The following is a 23325-nucleotide window of genomic DNA, read 5'->3' on the forward strand; positions in this document are numbered from 1 at the left end:
GACAATACTTATGCTTTTGAAGCGTGTTTCAATCCAAATTAAGCTGGAAAGCGTTTGACTTCTTCAGTAATGATACAAGCAGGTTTTAAGTAGTTACATTTAACTGACAATACTTCGAGAATCTGCAGCTCTACATAAGAATGGCTCAGATCCAAGTAACACTGCAGTAAGCAATACCTTAAATAGGCAGCAGAATTGTTCAGATTCACCAGAAGAAACCAATTCCCAGTACGCGTTGAATGACGCACCACACGAGACCTCCCATCCATCATCAGCATATAAAAAGCATTGCGGGGAGCGCGTACAAATCACTGCACCGAGAGCACAGAACCAGTCATTCTGGATGATACCAGCCAGGAGCATGGAGGTGAACACAACTGATAAAGCTCTTCTTTCAGTTGGTAGCACCGCGACGCTCTCCTGTTGCAGCTATCATCCCGTAGGCACCGCAACAGTTGATATGCATTTGCCGTGCGCATCGCATTGGAGACATCCAGAGCCAAAGGCACGAGTGGTGCGCTCCTCCAGCACTGGAAAGCGACCCTCGTCGTCTGAACGCAATCCACGGAGATCTCTGGACCCCTTCTCCGCTTCTCAGCTCCATAAAACAAAGTATATGAGATATGAGAGTAAACACGACGATCTGGTCAGCGTAAAACCCAGTCATTACAGGCGCATAGTTGTGCTCGGCGCGCCCCGGGTGGGAAAAACGGCGGTTATACGCCGTTTCCTCGGCGATGATGGATTTGAGGAACATTACGAGCCAACGACCGAAGACTTTCACAGCAAACTGTACCACATCCGAGGAGAGAGATACCAGCTGGATATCCTGGACGCGTCCAAAGAGAGAGACTTCCCTGCCAGACGAAGACTGTCTATTCTGACAGGTCAGTGTGTGCACCGTTTTTTCAATCGTTTAATAGTGTCCATGATTTACAAAGTTCTAATTTATTGTGCTTTATGTCCTCAACAGGCGATATATTCCTGCTGGTGTTCAGCGTGACCGACAGAAAGTCTTTCACTGAGGTCTGCTCCTTACGCGAGGAGATTTTCACTGCCAAATCCAAGCTGGCCAAGTCCAAAGAAAACAGACAGCTTCCAATTATAATCTGTGGCAATAAAACTGACTTAAACTCCTCAAGAGCTGTGCAACACTCAGATATCAGCCAGTCTCTTGGGGAGGACAGTGTCTTTTTTGAGGTGTCTGCTAAAGACTCCACCAACCTGGAGGAGATGTTCGAAGCCCTGGCGGTGCTGGGAGGGCTCCCCACAGAAACCAGACCCTCTCTCCATCGAGACATCTCAATACACACTTATCAAGCGCTCAGCAGCAGAAAGAGAAACAAAAGATCCATGAATGAGCCGTGTGGTGCGGTGCAACCGCTCGCGCGTAGACCGAGTTTCAGTAGCGATCTGAGGCGCGTGATGGGGCCGACCACCCCTAAAAGATGTACACCTATTGAAAGGTGCCAAATACAGTAAAGAGTAACGTTAGGGACTCTGTTTCAAACCCATGAATAATAATTATTCAGCTATGTAAGAATTATTAAATTCTACAAGTCCCTGGCTGGACCAGAGGACAGATTATAATGTATTTGTGAAATGTCTTTAAAACCCTGCTGGAAAATCAGGCTTAAGATGGTATAACTGGTCTAAACTGGTCATTAGCTGGTGTAAACTGGAAGGCCAGCAAAAAAACAACTACACTCTTAAAAATAAAGGTTCTTTAGGGTTCCATGTAGAACGTTTAAAATGGAATCTTTCACAAAATGTTCCTCACACTAAAAGAATGGTTCTTTTAAGAACAGTTCACTGAAAGGAAAACTAAAAATGGTTCCTTGCAGTGCAAAAAAAAAAAAAAAAAAAAAAAAGCTCTTTTGTAACTTTTTAAGAGTGAAAAAAAAAAGAAAAAAAAAACAAAAAACGTGGTAACCTGCAATTACCTTAAATAGCATTTTCTACCAAAATTTAAACTTTACACTGAGTTTTGCTGGTATACGTCAACGTGTTCATGTTGATTCAATGGTGTTAATAATATTTTGACTTGATTAAAACCGTAGTTACCACTTTTTCAGTGCAGTTCATAACTAGTTTGGACCAGTTTCAAAACGCAGATACTAACGCATGTATTTTCCTATTAGGAAATGTTGTTATATAAGCGAGTATGCATGTGTATGTATGTATTTCTTTATATTGAGGGTATTTTACCTCACATTTGTTTCCATGTTTCTTATACTACTGACAATAATAAAAGACGCAGTGTCGCACTGTTTATTCTCAAAAATGAATACGAATCCATTACCTCAAATGTGTTTCCACTTTGTCTTGTATAACAGACAACAATAAAATCGTGCTCAAGAAATACTGCGTCGTGTTTTCCTCAGTCACTGCAAACAACGTATCCGTTCTTTTCAGCCAATCGGGTGACAAACGAGAAAATGTAACGTCACCTAATTAATATTCATGAGCAATCCTGTACATATTTATAACGTGTCCCCGAGCTCACCTCACCTTTGCAGCAGTATCCACGCCTCTGCTTTAAGGTGAAACCTCACAATATGTCCATTTATGGATGAACAACGGGAAGAAAGTTGTGGGTGGTGAAGAATTGCTCCTCATCGTCTGCAGTGGCTTGAGTCATCATCGTTGTGCTGGTGTGAAATTCTCTCACATTAGTAAGAAAACGCGCCAACGCACTCATATGTGTGAATCCCTGACAATACAATCACCCTTTGTATAATAGACATTACACAACACGATGCAGAAAGAAATAAAACCCCGTTCGACTCTGAATATTCATGAATGCAGTGATGAATATGCCAACAAAGAAACAGCAACCTACATTGACAATAAAACAAACAAGCATAGTTCTGACGTTTAACATTTATATTTGCACAATCATTTGTTTAGCGTTACGCAGACGGCGCTCAGTACCATGGACAGCGGACTGCTAGTGAAAGTTATGAACAGCCTTGATGAAAGCAAAGCATTTTGCTACTATATTATAATGTCTCGACTACATTGCTAACTTTTAAAATGACAACGAGCTGTCATATAAGGTGGAGTAAGAAAATATACAGTAGTCAACATCTGAAGTGGATCAAAAAAGTTAATCAAAGTTGTCATAAGAACCAAGTTGACCTAAGAAGAAGGTTTTAGGACAACCTTGATGAAAGGTTTTGATCCACTTGAAATGTTGACTACTGTATTTTAATTGTGCTTCTACGTGAAATAAGTTCAGTAAGTAGGGAGTAACATCATGAATAATTCACGATTCTTTGGTGACCTTCTCTATGACTGAGCATGTGGGTGGATTGGAGAGGAGTAACTTCAAATGGCAGATGCAATAAGAAATCAGTTCTAAGCCAAATCGAATACCACTCAAGATAATAAAGCCCACAGGATACAATCACATCAGATTTCATAGATCAGAGTAGTAAGACAAACCTCATATGAGTCAATACGTTCACAAAAAGAAAAATATTTTTAAAATCTTGTTAAAGACACATGCCAGGTTATAGAAATGTGCACTGTGTAACATATAGATGTTGGTTTCTTATGTTTTTTTGAAAATGAAAATTCATGAGTCTAAAAATGTCATGTGGTGTAACCATCAGCTAAAAATAAAGTTTTCCTTACACATTGAATATACATGTGTGTACACATCTTAATCATTTTTTTTTTAAAGTTTTCAATATATTTTTAATGTAAAAAGTAATCCCCCTGCAATCAATATTTTTATCCCTTAAAACTCATCTTTGATAACCAGAATGACATATTTAAGTTTGTTTTTTCCTGTGAAAATCATTTTTTCATGCCTTATAATAGCTTGAATGTAACTCTACTCTTGCTTCATTTAGTATACGCTTGGACTGCCTGATTCACTCTGTCAACTTTACTGTAGTAAATGCTACACAATGGCAAGTACAAATATTGGAAGTTGGGAACTGGTTCTATGTATCTGTTGTTGATTGGATTTTGAGATGTGGGTGGGGTTTAGGCAGACTAAACGATTGGAGAAGTCCTGCATATGTCACCAGAGAAAAGTTTGTCATTTTCAATGGAAAATCCAGTTATGACATCTTGATTAAATTTTTAAATTCCGAAAGTTCAAAGCAAAGGGAGATATTTTCTTTTAAAGAATTTAATTGTATAAGGACTATGACAAGGCTGGTAGGGACTACAACGAGCTTTATCCCGGGTTAGTGACATTGCTAACCCTAAAATGTACATAAACCCTGCCCTCGAGAACACTCAAAAAAGGCAGTGAGGACATGTTGGGCTGCTTTAGAGAAGAAGAAGAGTTGTTGTAGTAGAGTGTTGTTACCATGCCGTCATTTTACGCCAGAATGCTTCACAAACGAGGGTCAATTTAACGCTGGATTTACACAAAAGATTAACATGACGACACATGCTGGTCGATGAGTTGAATCAACACAGCAACTACATAAATTTATCTACTAACCATTCAGAAACGTCCAGTTTCATTGTAAATGTTGTAGCTTCTTCCTGAGTCTCTCCGGTTTGAACAATGTAAGGCTGAACACCGTTACTGACAATCCTCATTTTGTCTGCGTGAGATTGTCCAGCTTTGTTGTTGTTGAGCAACTGAATCGCGAGCTGTTGAAGCTCCGTCCTCAGCAGCTCATTTGCATTTAAAGGGACACACAAAAATGGCGTGTTTTTGCTCACACCCAAATAGGGCAAATTTGACAAGCTAGAATAAATGATCTGTGGGGTATTTTGAGCTGAAACTTGAGATACATTCTGGGGACACCAGAGACTTATATTACATGTTGTAAAAGGGGAATTGCTTAATTTAAAATATGAAACATATTTACGGAATAATTGTTTACAATGAGACATTTAGAAAATATAGAATTTAATTAGTTTTCTTAAATATATAAAGATAATATCATCCTGTCTTTTACTTTATGCACCCCAAACCTCCTAAAATATTACATTGCATTTTAATTCAGAAATTAAAAACATGTTCACATTTAAGGTGCATTTAAGCCATTGCATGTATGCAATGCTTTTTAATGTCCTGTATTTGTGAATAAATTAATAGATAGGGAAAAAAATGTGTCATGTCATTGACCCCTTTTCCTTCTTCAAGAGTAAACACTTCTCCACATGGATGCATTTGTTTCATGTTTACCTTATTACCTATTATCTCGGTCTCATGTGTCTCTGATGTAAACGGTCATCTGTGTCTCTGAATGTCTGTGTTTCTGCAGCTGTTCTGCATCCTCCTGATACCCCTTGCTTTGGAAAAACATCTCTAATTCTAGCAGCATTGTGGGTAAGATGCTGTCCAGCAATGCTAATCCTTTCCAAGAACATCGCAAACCCCTAAAAAATAAAGTTAAGCATCAGTAGGGAATTGATGTATAAGTGAAAATGTACCATCACTCTTGGGTTACTTAAAAAATAAAAGTTTCTAAGCCATAAACATTACCTGTCATTAAATATTAGAAGCCCCCCTGCTTGCAATTCCTGAATGTTTTCTGACATCCCAAATATTTGTTGGAGGTCAGCCTCTGGGCTGAATAACTCCCAGTGCTACACCATTTCATAAGCAAAAGAAAAAAAATCATTGGATTGGTCAGTACAGCATTTTTAGAAACATTACGGCTTTCTTTTTTACTGCATTACAGTTTAAACATACCGTAACATACTAACATGATGTATAAATAATAAAAACAAACAAACAAAACATAATTGAAATGTGACCTGGATTTGTAAACCCTAAGATGTGTTAAGAAGTGGTCCATTTTACCTGCTGGGAGATTCCTTCATTCATCCGCAGACCCATGACCAAAACCTCCTCTAGCCTGCAGATACAATTACGATCGGATTCAATAACTCAGCGACAGACTGTGCAATTGTTGTGTGTGGACTACATGCCATATACACTTACAGGCCACGGTGGTCAAGCTGTATTCGACGGCGTGTCCCGTGACCATGATGCTGAACCTCCCGTATCCAAACATCTGGTTCTAAAGTCTGGGTTCGTGCTTCCCTCTGAGCTCCTCCCACAGCACGCGGCACAAAGCGCCCATGAGCCCCTAACAGATAACAACGAAATCTTACTTGTGTGTTAAAGAATGTTGAGTGTTTTTGTAAGATTAGTTCATCATAGTTTGTACATTAATGTTCAAAAGTTTGGGTTGGTTATTTTTTTTTATTATGATAATTTATGATAATTTATTTGTCATTTAATTGATAAAAAACAAAACAAAACAAAAAAACAGTAAAAACAGTGATATTGTGAAATATTATTACAATTTAAAGCTGCAGTCCGTAACTTTTTTTTGTTAAAAATGATCCAAAATCAATTTTTGAGCAAGTACATAACCAGCCAGTGTTCAAAATTATCTTAGCTTGATTCACAACGTTAAGCTTGTAATAATGTTTTATAATAAGAGCGACCTGGTGGATTTCCGCGGGAAATTTGAGCATGCAGCAGTTCATCTGTGCGTCATTACGTCATGTCCGTAAACCGAAAGGAAGGAGTCCAGGCTAATCGGTTTTATCATGTGAAGATGCTGCTGGTAGCAAATCATTTATAGCTTGTTCTCACAGCAGCTGAAATAATTAAAGGTGCCGTAGAACGTGTTTTCAAAAGATGTAATACAAGTCTAAGGTGTCCCCTGAATGTGTCTGTGAAGTTTCAGCTCAAAATACCCCATAGATTTTTTTTATTCATTTTTATAACTGCCTATTTTGGGGCATCATTAAATATGCGCCGATTCAGGCTGCGGCCCCTTTAATTCCTCGTGCTCCCCACCCTCAGAGCTCGCGCTTGCCTTGAACAGCATAAATAAAGTTCACACAAAATGGATCTTTACAAAGTGTTCGTCATGCAGCATGTCTAATCGCGCAAGTATAGTGTTTATTTGGATGTTTACATTCGATTCTGAATGAGTTTGATAGTGATCCGTGGCTAAAGCTAACATTAAACACTGTTGGAGAGATTTATAACGAATGAAGTTGTGTTTATGAATTATACAGACTGCAAGTGTTTAAAAATGAAAATAGCGACGGCTCTTGTCTCCGTGAATACAGTAAGAAACGATGGTAACTTTAACCACATTTAACAGTACATTAGCAACATGCTAACAAAACATTTAGAAAGACAATTCACAAATATCACTAAAAATATGTTATCATGGATCATGTCATTTATTATTGTTCCATCTGCTATTTTTCACTATTGTTCTTGCTTGCTTACCTAGTCTGATGATTCAGCTGTGCACAGATCCAGACGTTAATACTGGCTGCCCTTGTGTAATGCCTTGGACATGGACTGGCATATGCAAATATTGGGGGTGTATATTAATGATCCCGACTGTTACGTAACAATAGGTATTATGTTGAGATTCGCCTGTTCTTCGGAGGGTTTTTAAACAAATGAGATTTATATAAGAAGGAGGAAACAATGGAGTTTGAGACTCACTGTATGTCATTTCCATGTACTGAACTCTTGTTATTCAACTATGCCAAGATAAATTCAATTTTTAATTCTAGGGCACCTTTAAACTTATCATTTTGATGGTGGATTGTAATCCAGAAAGGTCCAAATGACAGTCATCAGTGACAACTGAAGATTCACCTTTAGTCAAAAAGCAAAAGACTTTGGACTGTGGAGTGGCTACAGAAATTGAAATCTACAGGTAACGCTAATATACACATAGTCATAGTAATGCTGATGTTGTTAACATTAACGATTTGAGAACAAAGTATAACAGTAATAATAATTTGCATGGTTTGACGTGATCCGAGCTTAGCGATCGTTAGATTTAATCATCATTGGCAGCGTGATTTATTGTAGGCCTAATGCTTTTTTCCTCAGTTGGTCAGAACAAAAGTGGAAGAAATGTTACTTGTTCAGATGATATCTTCCAATGAAAATTCTTATATTGGTCATACTTTCAAGACGTAGAATCTGTGATTCTGAAGTTCAGTATCCACACCGGTGCGGTGACTGACAGCAAGCATTAGATTCATCTGCGCTGACGAGCTGATAACCCACGTACAGATAACTGTTCCGCATATGACTGCAATTGCAGGTTTCAAACAAGAGATGGCGGCAAAGAGGAAAAATCACGAACTGCAGCTTTAAAATAACAGTTTTCCATTTGAACATATGTTAAAATATATTTATAATATAATTTTCAGCATCATTACTCCAGTCTTCAGTGTCACATGAACCTTTAGAAATCATTCTAATATGATGATTTGATGCTCAAGAAACATTTCTGATTATGGTCACATTTTAGGTTCCAAATCTCACTACGACTTTTACCGCAATAAACTCCTAATTACTGCTTATTAATAGTTATTAAGACGAAATGCGCATGACAATTGCATGCGATATATCGCCCAGCCCTATTAGTAAGGTAGTTGTTAATTTAAGTATTGGGTAGGATTAAGGGATGTAGAATTTGGTTATGCAGAATAAGGTATTAATATGTGCTTTATAAGTACTGATAAACAACCAATATCCTAGTAATATGCATGCTAATAACCAACTAATTAATAGTGAGAATTGGACCCTAAACTAAAGGGCTACCCTGATTATCAATGTGGAAAACCATTGTGCTGCTATATATTTTAATATATTCTTGCTAACCCCAAATGTTTGAAGAGTAGTATATGTGCATGAATGTACCTGGGCCTACACCGATGTACTGATGTCCCCTCCAGTACCCAATATTGTGTTCACTGACAGCGTTCTACAATGAGCACATAATCAATAAACCATGATCACATTTCAAACAATTATATAATGTAGCATTCATTCATTTGGGAGGCAATTTATCTAAAGCGACTTGCAGTGGATTACATTTTATTTGTGGGAACCAAACACTGTTGCTAGTGCTAATTCTTATTTTGATACTTTTTACAGCTTATAAAGTAATAGAATATAAGAAATTATAACTCACATTTTTGGCAAAGTTGGACACCTCATACTGGAAAAACCCAGCCTTCTCCAAGTGTCTGCGTGCCGAATGGTACATGACAGCAGTGACATCGTCACCAGGCATGCTGAGCTCCCCGCTTTCAACCTGTTTAAAAAGCTGGGTGCCCCTTTCCAAAGTCAGCTGATACAGTGAAACGTGATCATCACAAACCGGCCGCAATTTCTCCAGCTCACTCTCCCATGACTTTACACTTTGGCCTGGAAGAGCAAACATGACATCCACTGACACACGTCCAGGACAAAGCGTCTTGGCCTCTGACACTGTCTGGAGAGCATGCTGGGAATTGTGATCTCTCCCTAGTATCTTCAGGTGATCGTCATTCAGTGACTGTGGAAAATAGCATTAGATCTATGGAGACTTTGAGCTACATAACATCTGACAGATTGTGGGGATGTGTGTATGCAGTGCACCTGAATTCCTATAGAAAACCGGTTAACTCCTGCTAACATGAAGTCCTTCAGACTAGCTTTTCCAGCAGGTGTAGGATTCACTTCCAGGGTGACCTCTGCATCATCTGAGAGATGGGCGTTTTTGGAAACTGTCTCCAAGACAGCAGCGATTGTGGAGGGCTGAGCCAAGCTAGGTGTTCCTCCTCCAAAAAACACTGAGCTGATCCTAGGGAACAGTACAGCATAAATTAAAGGGATAGTTCACCCAAAAATTAAAATTCAGTCCTTATTTACTCACCCTCAAGTTGTTCTACACCCGTATGAGTTTCTTTCATCTGTTGAGCACAAAAGAAGATATTTTGAAGAATATGGGTAACCATACAGTTCTAGTCCCCACTGACTTCTATAGTATGGAGGAAAAAACATACTATGGAAGTCAATGGGGTCCATCAACTGTTTGGTTTCAGACATTCTTCAAAATATTTTCTTCTGTGTTCAACAGAAGAAAGAAACTCATACAGTTTTAAAACAATTTAAAGGATTAGTTCACTTTCAAATTAAAATGTCCTGATAATTTACTCACCCCCATGTCATCAAAGATGTTCATGTCTATCTTTTTTATTCAGTCGAAAAGAAATTAAAGTTTTTGATGAAAACATTCCAGGATTTTTCTCCATATAGTGGACTTCAATGGCCTCCAAACGGTTAAAGGTCAAAATTACAGTTTCAGTGCAGCTTCAAAGTGCTTTAAACGACACCAGACAAGGGATAAGGGTCTTATCTAGCGAAACGATCAGTAATTTTCTTTAAAAAAAAAACTAAATAATAAATTATATACATTTTAACCATAAATGCTCATCTTGAACTAGCTCTCTTCTTCTTCTCCTCTATTAGAATTCCAGCAGTGTAGACACTGCTAAGTGTATTACTGCCCTCCACAGGTTAAAGTTTGAACTAATTGTTATATACTTGCACTAGAATATTGTATATGAACATTTAGTTCAAACTTTGACCAGTGGAGGGCAGTAATACACTTAACAGTGTCTACACTGCTGGAATTCTAATAGAGAAGAAGAAGAAGAGAGCTAGTTCAAGATGAGCATTTATGGTTAAAACAAATGAGCGATGGTTTCTCTAGATAAGACCCTTATTTCTCGTCTGGGATCACTGTAATCTGTAATTTTGAACTTCAACCATTTGGAGGACACTGAAGTCCACTATAATGGAGAAATATCCTGGAATGTTTTCATCAAAAACCTTAATTTCTTTTGGACTGAAGAAAGAAAGACATGAACATCTTGGATGACATGGGGGTGAGTAAATTATCAGGAACATTTATTTTGAAAGTGAACTAATCCTTTAAGAGTGAGTAAATGAGGACTGAATTCTTATTTTTGGCACTCTAGAGTTGCTAATTGCAAATTGCATTTAATTTAAATGCAAACTATACATTTCAATTTAATTGCAAATAACATGCAATTGTGTCCGAAAACATGACATTTAGTTCACACGTATATTGTTTCAAAAGTAAATCTTTAGTTTTTCACTAGTGGAATCTCTGTTTACTGACCGGGAGACTTGACTGAGTTGCAGTAAGGTTTGCGTCTCTTTCTGCAGACATTCTGTCATGACCGTGTGGTTTTGACTCCGAGGAATATACTTGTTGAAGTTGCAGTAAGAGCATCTTTTTAGGCAATATGGCCACTGCAGAAAAGGAGAAATACAGATATAATAGGCCACATTTCCCTTCTATATAGTTGCCAGTGGCTGGCTTTAACACTCAGATTTTGACATGACTCACTCACGTGGACATAAAGTGACGCTTCATCTGCGTGAGGAGGCAGCCTGTGAGTAGCGATAGATCTCAGCGGAACAGAACCGACCGCCGCGCCCAAACACTGCAGAGCCTGATGTTGTTTGAGTAATGCTCGTCTCGACATACTGTACTAGTCAAGTTATACTTTCATGTATGGTGCTGCTTCTGCCATGGTTTCTGCACGGCGCTATTTCCATGCAACAACCCACACTGCGTCACAACGCTCTTCTTCAGGCTTTTGTTTGTTTTGTTTTTATAGTTCATATATTTATATTATAGTCATATAGTTTGTCATCTGTAAAAAAAAAAATTTAAAAAGTGCATACCACAAACGGATTAAATAAATAATAATAATAAATAAAAAAAAAAAAAAAAAAACAGCTAAACGCAAGATGGCGTGGTTTATTTTATTTTTTACAGTCCGTTTCAACATCAGGGCAGTATTAAAAAAAAAAATAATTATAATAATCAGACCACATTACAAAAATAATATATATTGTATATATTTTGTATATATATTGTTTTGTGATATCTAGGCCTTCTGTAGTTTCCTTTGTTTAAACAAACAAACAAACAAAAAAATCACCTTCACCCACAATGTCTACTTTATTTATTTATTTATTTATTTATTTATTCATTCCTTCATTCATTCATTGTTTTTATTATTTATTATTACTTGTATTGTATTTATTATTATTTATTTTCCATGTTATTAAATCCACTTTCACATCTATTTGTACCTTTAAGAATTATGTAATAAGCTGTACATTCGTCTCTTAGCCATGGTCAGTTATGTTCAGAGGATATTTAGATCAATACACATTGATAGTAGGTCATATGAAAGATAAAGGAACACAACCTCTAGTGTCAGACATACCCCAATATTATAATCTTTTAACTTGCTTATTGTTTGTGTTCATGTTTGTTAACCATATTTTGGTACTGTTTTGAAAACATTTTTGTTGTTCAAAAGGGACAGGACAATTAATGTTTAAATCTATAAGAGACATGCATTTCATGCAATACAGTATATCTTAGAAACACACAAAAAACAGCATAAATCATATATAAACAAAATGTTTTGTCAGTCCGAACTGTGATTTATATGCCATATTAGCTTGTGCAGTCAAAATCGAAGTCATATGTTTGTGTGGGGTGGGGTTGGGTGTTTGGGCAAGTGCATGAGTGAATTCAATTCCCTGTGTCTCCAGGCCATATTCCATCCAGTATTAGAGCTTGTCCATTATCAACAGAGATGAGGGTTGAGATGAGAAAACTAATGTAATGTGGCATCTGACTAATATTATTTTTAATACTGAGAAAGAAGCTCTTCACATCAATAACAACAAAAACATACGGACAACAACAATAAAACAAAGAAGCCTCTGGAAACATGCCTAAAAGAGCAGGTAAGTTTGAAATTAATTCACAACATGATGCAGATAAAAATTTTGATGAAGTAAATGTATTGAATGTGTAGTTGTAGTGTACTTCAAATCTTAAAAGTATATATATATATATATATATATATATATATATATATATATATATATATATATATATATATATATATATATATATATATATATATATATATATATATATATACAGAGAGAGAGAGAGAGAGAGAGAGAACAATATATATTATTAATTAAATAAAATTTCATAGTGTTCATTTTCATGACTGTTTCTTAATGGACTAAGTACACTTTTAAAAACTGTAAAAAATATGACAAATTAAAAGTTAAATCATTCTTTGTTTTGATGTTGACTAACTTACTAACACATGAAAAGTACTTGATTATAATTTTAACTGTTTTATTTGATATATTTGAAGATAATGTTTTAAATTTACTCATTTGCAAATTAATTATGTGTAATTAAAAATATATTTAAATACATGACAAAAGTTTCAATAGAAATTACATTAAAGTATATTTTACATGCAATTAAGTGTCTGAAGCATTAAATAATTAATCATTTTTATTTAAAGTATATTATTTCTGTAATAAGTATGTTGATGTTTACATTTTCACAAGGGTATTTCTGGCTTTAAATGCATCTGTATATAAATATGAATTCTGAACACATGCACTGTACATATTTATTTCTTATTTATTCAAGGAGTCTAATTTGCAGTTAGTGTTCTATTATTATAAAACAAGTATAACAAAACAGAAGAATATTATTTAAATATTATAATATATTTCACGTGTAGGTAACATGGCTGTATAATAAAGATGTAAGATACATACTTATCTTAAAGAGACAGTTTACAATCTAATCTAATAATCTGTCATTATTTACTCGTCCTCAAATTGTTCCAAACCTGAATTATTTTCTTTCTTCTATGGAGCACAAAGGGAGATATTTCATGCTGCTCCACACCTCCAAAATCTTCAAATAGGACAAGAAAAAGCCCCATAAAAGTAGCCCAGTATGAGCTATACTCCGAGTCTTCTGAAGTAATATACATAAATTTTGATTTATTTACAAAATAATCACAGAAATGTACAGATAATATTCCCCTCAACTGCAGCTCTCAGATGTCATAATGCATATTTGAACTGGTGTGTTGTGTCCTGTTATTGCCAAACATTTTAAATCAATACTGGCATGAGGCTTTCTATTTTTTAATCTGGCTCTGGGGGTGTCAGGAGTTGCAGTATATAAAGCCAAAAATACATAAAATACACAAAGGATGATGATCAACTGAATGGAGAACAGGTGAAGATTAATCAAAAACCATAGTAACAAACGAAAACTCAGGCAGGGACAATGACAACTGAGGATGGAGGGAGGGTGGGGGCTTCAGAGGAGGATAAGGAGCAGACTGAGGAAGACACCACAGAGACAACAATCCTAGGAACCATGGAGGCAAAGAAGGTGGGAGGAGCCAGGGCAGAGACTGGAGGATAATGCAAAGCCAAGCCAGGATGAGGACCCACGATGGAGTCGATGGAGAGGATGAGCCATGGTGGAGATTTGGCTGTAGACACCAGGGGGATGAGGGATGGAGATGGAGCCAAAGAACGTGGATACCTTGATGCAGATGAAGAGCCACGGAGACCGGGCGACACCAATAGTCCTGGAGGCCGAGCCGCAGTAACGAGTGTCCGAGGTGGAGCCAGAGTGCCAGAGGACTGAGGTGGAGCCGGTGTGACTGAGAATCAAGGGAGAGCTGGAGGGAAGGCAGAGAAAGACAGAGCCGAAGGGTTAGAGGGACAAAGCATAGATGAAGACCCGCAAATCTGTGGCGCAGGGATGCTGGGTGTGATCTCTGGAGACACAGGAGATGGAGCTGGGTGGGACCAGCAGTGATGGGAGACTTTGGGGATAATCTTCTGCTATATCCTCATTCAAATTTACAGAGGCCAGCTGCAGCTCACTTTCAGCAGTGGGACAGACTGTAATGCTGGCTCACACACCTGGTCAGACTTCTTGTCAGGCTTGGGCTCCAGGGCGATGGCCGGCTCAGTCCATTCTTATGCCTCATTCATCACAGCAGGCTCAGGCTCCACATCTGCAGTGGGTGTTCACTCCATGCAGAGTTGGGTGGGTAGCTTGGTTGGGCTCTGGGTCTGATTCTGTTGTTCTCAGCAGGGCAGATGGTGAATGCTGATCAGTTATTCACCAGCACCCACTCCACAAACTTAGCGAAATCCTCTCAAGGACACCAAGCAGGCGTACCTTAGATCACTCATTTAGGCTGGTTTGAAAAAAAACACACACAGAGAGCTGTCAGGAAAGGTGTTGGATCTCATGTTTTGTCAGGCGCTGCAGTAGTAAATCCAAAAGGAGAAATGCATGATGCAGAATGAATGATAAACACAGTATTAATTAATTAATCCTGGAAGGGTGGTAAAAAAACAAAACAAACACAATGAACATAACTTCAACACGAGACAAAGAACAGGGGAGATCTCAGGGATTAAATACATAGGATGATGATTAACAGAATGGATAACAGCTGAGGAGTAATCAAAAACCATAGTAACAAACGAGAACTAGGACAGTGAATGACAAAGAAGCTAAACAAGACAATGAATCTGAACATGAACATGACAGGGAAGATTTTCAGTGAATAATGACTTAAATTTCAGACTCTCCCTGACTTCAGAAGAAAAAAAGAAGACTTGGAATATAGCGCACAAGACATATTGACATACTTTTATGGTGTTTTCTTCCTTCTTGACATGGTGTTTTTGTGTTCCACTGAACAAATACAGCAAATGAGTTTGAGACAACATGAGGGTGAGTTAATAATGACACCATTTACATTTTTAGGTGAATTATACCTTTTGTACAAAATCACTGTGTTTTGTTCCCTAGGGTTTGGTGATGTGGAACTAAGGATATTGGTTATCGGGAGCAGTGGTTCATCTCAGTTCCTTCTCACCAACTTCATTTTGGGAAGGCAGGAGTTCTCTGAGGATGTTTATAGCATTTCAAGCAGCCAGAAAAATGTGGGAGAGTTTGTAGGAAGACGGGTAGCAGTAGTCAACAGACCGAACCTGTACAACAAAGATCTGTCCAAGTCCAAGATGAGGAAAGAGATGAGAAGATCAATGTGTTTGACGTCTCCTGGACCTCATGCCGTACTCATCGCATTCGACCTGGAGAAGATCTCCCCTAATGACATGAAGACTCCCAAACTGGTTACGAATAAATTTGGGGAGAATGTTCTCAATTATACAATGGTCCTTTTGGTTTACGACGGGCATCTGAGAGGCAGAGCACTCAACGACAAGGTCATGCGAACCGACTGGCACCTGCGGGAGCTTGTGGAGCAGTGCAACTGCCGTTATCATGTCTTCAGTAAGAACTGGAGGAACCGTGCCGGGAGCAGGGAGCTCTTACATAAGATTGAGCGGATGCTGCAGGCAATGGGCGGACACCATTACATTAACCGATCTTACAAGAGGGCAGAGGACAGCGTCAGAACCGAGGAGAGAAAGCTACGGAAGAAGAGACAGTCTGAGATCACGAGGACATGCCGAGAACTGGAGAAACAGTTTCAGGGGGATGAGCTGCGCTGGCAGATGGACAACTACAATGCGAGTGTTGGGGCAGAAATCAGGGCTAAGGCCGAGCTGCAGAATAGGTGGCTCAGGACTTCACTGGCTGTGGGACTAGGACTGGGGTTTATAGCTGGAGCAGCCATGGGAATGATCGTGGGCTCTGTGGAAGGGCCGGGAGGAATGGTATTAGGAGGGGCAGTGGGAGGAGTTGTGGGCGGGGCATCAGGTGCTGCTTCACAGCTGGCCATTCAACACTTGGATGAAAGAGTGGGATCACATACAGCCAACTTTAATACAGCTTTTATTAACCGCTTCTTTCGGGCTCCTCCGGTCTGAATACAGGTTTTTTTTTTCTTTAAAGTGTGTCCTGAACTGCAAAAAAATAATCCCTGCATCTGAATATGCCTACATCCCTACTATATAGAAGGCAGATAACAGTATGTGAGATGCGTAGCATGTCCCAGTATTCATAAATCATATTCAATAACATTCTTCAAGCGTCTTGGATACACGGCCAAAGCTCTTCTGGATTCAGTTTCATCACAGAGAGACTCAATGATGGTGAGATCAGATCTCTGTGTGGAGCACCGGCTGTTGTCAGACTCCTTGTGCATATAAAAATCTCACTAGGATTATTACAATTAATGGCAAAATAATTACATGTTATAACAATTTACTGAAAAGTTGAATTGTTCAATTGTATTGAATTGTACATATTCTAGATTGTCATTTGTGGTTTATCCTGTTTTTGCTTTGCCTTTTTACTGATGAAATGTTATCCAACCCTTTACTGTTTTTAATAAAGCTGTATCTTGCATAGCTGTGTGTTTCAAGAAATGATGGTAGATATATGTAAGGCAGTATTTTGAATTCATATTTTGAACCACATTAGGGCTGTGGACAGACATTTTGAGGGCCAGTGGTCCAAACCAAGAAAACCAAGTCCCCTCTCTGGCCATTTCCAATATGGAAAGCCAATTCATCATGCGATTCACTTTGTAAAATTCTTTGTTACTTGACATTGTCAAAAGAGTATGTACATGACTACCTTAACTTCCAAACAGGAAATAATATTAAAACATTTTTGCACATTTCTAAAGTTTTCTAAATAGTTTTCTAAACTATTTCACTCAAAGCATAGGCTTATAGTTGTAAGTGATGCTACAGTGAAGCAAGGCAGCACACAATATTATTGAGAAATAGTCTTTGTAGGCCTACAGTAAGGGAGACCAGGGATGGTTGTAACATATTTGACATTTCTGTCTGTATCTTGGAGTTCTTTTAAGCCAGTGATTTAAACTAGTTACAAGTGTCAGCTATTAAATGATATAGCTGTTATCTTTCTGTCATGGTGCTCTAACACTTGAGGATAAGATCCAAGTGCAGCATTTATTAAGGGAAATACAGAAACATAGTCACAGCCAGGCAAGAGTCAAAATACAAAGAAACAGTCCACACAAAAACAAGAAAACAAAACCAACAAAGTGGTCAGAATGAGCATGTAACCGTAAATTAAACCTCAATGACAAATAACTGAAACAACCGTGTATAAGTAGACAGAACTAATAACTTGAGTGAGAACACCTGAGTACAAAGAGAGTAATGAGTCCAGGACAAAGGATTATGGGAAGTGAAGTCCGATATGGTGAGGCAATAGTCCGGGGTGGAGTGCCCTCTGGTGGCTAACCAGGGCACTCCAATTGGTGATCATGACATTACCCCCTCTCTACAGAGCAGATACCAGACACTCCTACATGGCAAAAACATAAAACAAAAAAATCTCAGGAGGGAGGTGGACTGGAGGAGGACCAGAGGGAGGGATGGTGGGCCAGGTCCGTGGAGGGGCAGGGGAACTAGGGACGAAGGTTTAGCCAGTGCGGGCCAGGCTGCCACCACAGCAGCGCAAACGGGCTTGAAGGCCTCCACGGTAGAGCAGACAACCACCACTGCAATACAAATGAGCTTGCAGATCCCTACGGTGGAGCAGATGACCACCACAACCGTGCAGATGGGTCTGAAGATCCCCGTGGTGGATCATATGACCACCATAGTCATGAAGATGGTCTTGTAGACCTCCACGGAGGCACAGACAACCACCACAGCAGTGCAGATGGGCTTAAAGGCCCCCACCCCAAAGCAGATGACCACCACAGCGGTGCAGACAGGCTTGTAGACGTCCATGGTGGATCTACAGCCCAACACAGCTGAACAGACAAAACTGAATCATTGAGCACAAAAAGGTTTGCGTTGGCCACTAGATCCATAACAAGACAGGCAGGGGGCTCAGGAACACCCTCCAAGGCTCTATCAAGAACCTCCTCTCTAGTCTTGTTGAAGGAGGCAGACAGTTCAGGAATGACCTCTACGGTCATGTCGAAGCAAGCAGACAATTTAGGAATGACCTCTATGGTCATAACAGGGTAGACAGGGAACTCAGGGACGACCTTTGTAGTCGTATCAAGGCAGATAGGGAACTCAGGGGCGACCTCCTTGGTCATATCAAGGCAGACAGGGAACTCAGGGACAACCTTTGTGGTCGTATCAAGGCAGACAGGGACCACAACGGCCAGCGTTGCAATTTCTAAAAGCTCAGGCGTGGCAACCATCTCAGCTGAGGGCTCTGGAGTGGACTCATGGACTGGAGCAGATCACCTGCTGAGGAGGGCTCTGGAACGGACTCTGGAATTGACTCATGGGCTGGAGCAGACTCACAGGATACTTGGGCTGCGTCCGAAAACCTATGTAGCTGTCTTACTTGAATGACTTGTACGGCAGCGTTTTTGTGCATGAAGGCACCTCACGAAACTGATTTCGGACAGACTTCTGAGGCAGTGTAACAGTTTAATGATCTACAGCAATATAGCGCAAGCTTTGGTGAGAACTAAACAAAGATTTAATTACTACAGTAGTAATTTCTCGATAGAAATGATATCAAAATTGAAATATGTTGATCAAAATCGTACATTTATACACAAACTGAGCAGCAAACGCAACTTTCGGACGCCATCTTTATTTTTCTAGCTCAACTGTCACAGAATGGAAAGCACAGGATTGTGGGATATCAAAGGCAGCTAAGAATACATCTATGCTTCCTTCAAAAATCGATCTGAGGAAGGTATCTCATGAGAGAGGAAGTGAAGCTAACATTGGATTCGGACGTGCCTTGATGCCTTACTACCTTGAAATGTGTCCTCAGAAGGCAGCATTTTCCATTTTTTTTCAGACGCAACCTTGGTGTAGGCTGTAAAATGCTTCACTGATGAACTCAGCTGAGTCTTGTAGCCATGAACTAGTTCACCTTACAGCTAACAGACAAAACATTAGCACTAACAACTTGAATGAAAAATATCTACACAGACACACAATAAACATAATATAACTTTGGTGAGTTTAACTACAAAGCAGGAATTGCCATAACAAAAATAACTTAAGTAAAAAAAAAAAAAGTTACTTTCTTACATTAAAATTAGTTTTTCTAATTTTTAAAATCTGCTGTGTCTGCCACAGACTTTCCCATATATGTGGAATAAGGACCAAATCGAGCATGTGTCAAGTGAATCAGGTGATTTGTAACATGCTCTTGATTGGAGAAATTGAAAGTGTTACAAACAACCCGTGTTGCAACCATCCCGTCTACCCCTACTTTCATTCTCAAGCATTCTGTCATGTCTTTTTTCCAAACAACTTTTGTCGCACTTTCAGCAACTTGTACCTTGGTGTAAACCAAAGGAAATGGGTATGTGCAAATCTATAATTTACTTAAGTAGCCTATATTACAGAAGAAATGATTTGACGTGTTTAACGCTGCACTTTTTACCGTTCGTCTGCTCTTGCGACACATCTGATCTGCTGTATAGAAACATTTGCTTGCTGACAGCTACCATTAAATGCATCTCTGAATATAATATCGTGAACTCATAGTAACCGGAATAGTGACCCGGCAATTTTCAAAATAATATTTTGAAAAGCTCTTTTGACTAAAGAATGCATATATATTCAAAACGAAAGCAGTAGAGAAAGACAGACAGGCGGTCTAACCAATCAAAAGTCAGCAAGAGGGTGGGGCTCTTGTGAAATGTAGGCTACTCTAGTGTTTTGTTTGTCGCTGATTATAAAGAGGAGTTGTTATAATCAGCACCGTTGTTTATGGAAGCTGTGTTGGCTTTTACATATTTTTGTCTTTACACATTTTTTAAAAAAATTCATCAAGCAGGCAATGCATTCGTTTTCCATTCAGAAGACACCGGATGAATCCTAGTATGCTTTCACTAGACCCATTTCTTATGTATACACGGCGCTGGTGCATACTGGGAAATACTTAGCAAAGCATTGGGTATAGTAATTAGTTTAGTTGTTAGATTACCACAGCAACTTTAGAATTGCCACAACAAATTAATTCAAGTACTTTACTATAGTATGGTTTAAAAACACAGTAGTGTTTACTATACTAAAGGATTTTTTTTGTGTCTTAATCATAAAAGTGCTTATGTGAAATTTACCTGCTTTGGAATGATTTTATATGTTATTTTTATGTCTTGTGTTGTTGTAGTGGAGTGTTAAGCATAAAATCTAATAGTTTAACTAAATAGGGGATAGCTCGCGCAAAAATTAAAATTCTGTCATCATTTACTTACACGTATGTAATTTCAAACCTGACCTTCTTTCTTCTGAGGAACAAAGTATTTATTAGTATTAAACTATTTATAATTAAAGTATATAACATATTTTAAAGAATTTTGGTAACCAAAGTGTTATTTTAGTATCATTGAGAGGTAGTTTTGAGAGGTAATGTTTTGAAATTATTTTTTTATAGATTTTGTTTTCATTTTTATTTTAAAGTTTTAGTAATTTTGTATGTACTATTGTCATCTTTGTATGTCTTTGTAATTTATATTTTAGTACCTGAATTTAAACTAAATTGTGTGTGTGTGATTTGTGTCTCAAAATATGTTCTTTAGTAGGATAGCATATCCTGAATTCTTCAACTCCCATCAGTGACTGCTCTTAAAATGGCTACAGTCAAAGGGAAAACACGGAGAAGAGAGAGTTTAGACAATCCACCTAACTGTGAGTTGACGAACAATTCAGAACATTTGACAAATTACAGTTAATACTTAACAGCATTACAATAATGACAGATTAATAATGAAAAATATTCTTCATCTCACAGTGAGCATTGAATCCCCATTGAGGATGCTGGTCTTTGGCAGCACAAGTCGTGATCAGATTGTGCTGACGCAGTCTGTGTTGGGGCCAGACGTCTTGAGAGATGAAGTCAATATTTCAGCCACCAAGAAAAGTTCAGGCGTTGTGCAGGGGAGAAACATAACCCTGGTCAACACTCCAAATCTTCAGGATAATGACTTGCCGGACAGTGTGCATCAAAAGGAGCTCAAGAAGGCAGTTTGTTTTTCTTGTCCAGGTCCTCATGCTGTAGTGTTTGTTTTAGACCCTCTTCATTTGACCTCTGACACTATGGACTTACTGAAGCCTGTGGTCCACTACTTTGGACCACTAAGTGTCTTGAAGCACACATTGATTGTTTTATACCATGAGAGAGGTCTGAAAACCCTGTCCATAGAGGACGAAGTTAAGAAGAACAAGAGCTTTAGAGAGCTTGCTGAGAAATGTGGCCAGAACTACCTGTTCTTCAATGAAGAAATGAACCGGACCGAAGGCAGCCAGACACAAGCATTGTTTGCCAAGGTAGATGAGATGGTCTTTGAGCAGGGAATGTATTCAAATGTGGAATTTAAGGATGCAGAAAAAAGAATTCAGAAAGAGGAGCGTTTCATCAGAAAATCAAAGGAGAAGGAGATCAGGGAGACGGTGAAGATGCTGGAGAACGAACATTCAGGGGAGACGCTTGCCAGTGAGATTGTGAAGTATGATGAAAAGGTACAGTTGGAGTGCAGAGAGAAAGCAGAGCTGGCCGTCGCAGACAAGCTTGGCTTCACGCTCAGAGTTGTCGATTATGCTGTTGCAGTTGGAAAAGGAGCATTTGTAGGTGCACTCCTTGGATTTGCGATTGGATATGACGCTATGGCAGTAGGAGCTGCTATTGGTGCTGCTCTTGGTGGTGTACTTGGAGGTGCAGCTAATGCAGCAAGGAGCTACATTTCCAATTCCTTCGCAGATGCCCACAAAGGGAATGCTTAGTGCATAGTGTCAGCCTCTGACACTGCTGGACCTGCTGCAGTCTTTATAGGGCTTTTCACACTGGGCTTAAAGGATTAGTCCACTTTCAAATTAAATTTTCCTGATAATTTACTCACCCCAATGTCATCCATGATGTTCATGTCCTTCTTTCTTTAGTTGAAAAGAAATTAAGGTTTTTGATGAAAACATTCCAGGATTATTCTCCTTATAGTGGACTTCAATGGCCTCCAAACAGTTGAAGGTCAAAATTACAGTTTCAGTGCAGCTTCAAAAGGCTTTAAACGACACCAGATTAGGAATATGGGACTTATCTAGCGAAACGAGATGCCGTTTTCAAGTTTATGCTTTATATAAACAAATGATCGCCTTCTTCCGCCAAAACGCATTTCCGTATTCTTCAAAAGTTTACGCTGTACGTCCTATGCTTTCCCTATTCTACTTACGGAACGAATGCAGCGCCAGTTACATTTTTTCCATAGGTAGAATAGGGAAGGCGTAGGACATACAGCGTAAATTTTTTGAAAAATACAGAAAGCGGATGCACGTGCAAGGCTAAAATTTGTGTTTATAAAGCATATACATTTACATTTATTTCTAAAATGACCAATCATTTCAATATAGATAAGACCCTTATTCCTCGTCTGGTATCATTTAAAGCCCTTTGAAGCTGCACTGAAAGTATAATTTTGACCTTCAACCGTTTGGTGCCCATTGGAGTCCACTATAAGGAGAATAATCCTGGAATGTTTTCCTCAAAAACCTTAATTTCTTTTCGACTGAAGAAAGAAGGACATGAACATCTTGGATGACATGGGAATGAGTAAATTATAAGAATTTTTATTTGAAAGTGAACTAATCCTTTAACCCTGGGTTATCATCACTCTAAACCCTGCTTTTAATATTATTAATAATAATAATAAATACTTTATTCACCCCTTTTAGGGAAATTC

At 38.6% G+C, this 23325-nt stretch overlaps 4 protein-coding genes across 6 annotated transcripts; 3 read left to right on the forward strand and 1 right to left on the reverse strand.

Moving 5' to 3' along the window:
• The first annotated feature begins 286 nt into the window (after positions 1-286).
• Positions 287-1608, forward strand: rasd2a (RASD family member 2a). Its single transcript, XM_067371897.1, has 2 exons — positions 287-887; positions 974-1608. The coding sequence occupies exons 1-2, from the start codon at positions 344-346 to the stop codon at positions 1480-1482; spliced, it is 1053 nt and encodes a 350-aa protein (XP_067227998.1). The 5' UTR covers positions 287-343; the 3' UTR covers positions 1483-1608.
• Positions 1609-4924: 3316 nt separating this feature from the next.
• rsad1 (radical S-adenosyl methionine domain containing 1) lies at positions 4925-11375 on the reverse strand. 2 transcript variants are annotated; one of them, XM_067371907.1, is made up of 9 exons: positions 11185-11375; positions 10950-11083; positions 9401-9605; positions 8952-9317; positions 8678-8741; positions 5924-6071; positions 5783-5837; positions 5462-5565; positions 4925-5355 (listed from the first exon to the last, which is right to left on the reverse strand). In XM_067371907.1, the coding sequence occupies exons 1-9, from the start codon at positions 11317-11319 to the stop codon at positions 5184-5186; spliced, it is 1383 nt and encodes a 460-aa protein (XP_067228008.1). In that variant the 5' UTR covers positions 11320-11375; the 3' UTR covers positions 4925-5183. The 2 variants fall into 2 exon arrangements, with proteins under 2 accessions (XP_067228008.1, XP_067228016.1); XM_067371915.1 differs by having other exon boundaries at positions 11181-11283.
• Positions 11376-12341: 966 nt separating this feature from the next.
• On the forward strand, positions 12342-16930 carry LOC137009591 (GTPase IMAP family member 9). Its single transcript, XM_067371927.1, has 2 exons — positions 12342-12604; positions 15528-16930. The coding sequence occupies exons 1-2, from the start codon at positions 12589-12591 to the stop codon at positions 16550-16552; spliced, it is 1041 nt and encodes a 346-aa protein (XP_067228028.1). The 5' UTR covers positions 12342-12588; the 3' UTR covers positions 16553-16930.
• Positions 16931-19816: 2886 nt separating this feature from the next.
• Positions 19817-22529, forward strand: si:dkey-120c6.5 (GTPase IMAP family member 7). Of its 2 annotated transcripts, none has more exons than XM_067371936.1 (3): positions 19817-19952; positions 21175-21283; positions 21387-22529. In XM_067371936.1, the coding sequence occupies exons 2-3, from the start codon at positions 21226-21228 to the stop codon at positions 22373-22375; spliced, it is 1047 nt and encodes a 348-aa protein (XP_067228037.1). In that variant the 5' UTR covers positions 19817-19952; positions 21175-21225; the 3' UTR covers positions 22376-22529. The 2 variants fall into 2 exon arrangements, with proteins under 2 accessions (XP_067228037.1, XP_067228046.1); XM_067371945.1 differs by lacking the exon at positions 19817-19952 and adding an exon at positions 20359-20473.
• The last annotated feature ends 796 nt before the right edge of the window (positions 22530-23325 follow it).

The sequence above is a fragment of the Chanodichthys erythropterus genome, chromosome 3 (assembly GCF_024489055.1).
Source record: "Chanodichthys erythropterus isolate Z2021 chromosome 3, ASM2448905v1, whole genome shotgun sequence".
Classification (NCBI taxonomy): Eukaryota; Metazoa; Chordata; class Actinopteri; order Cypriniformes; family Xenocyprididae; genus Chanodichthys; species Chanodichthys erythropterus.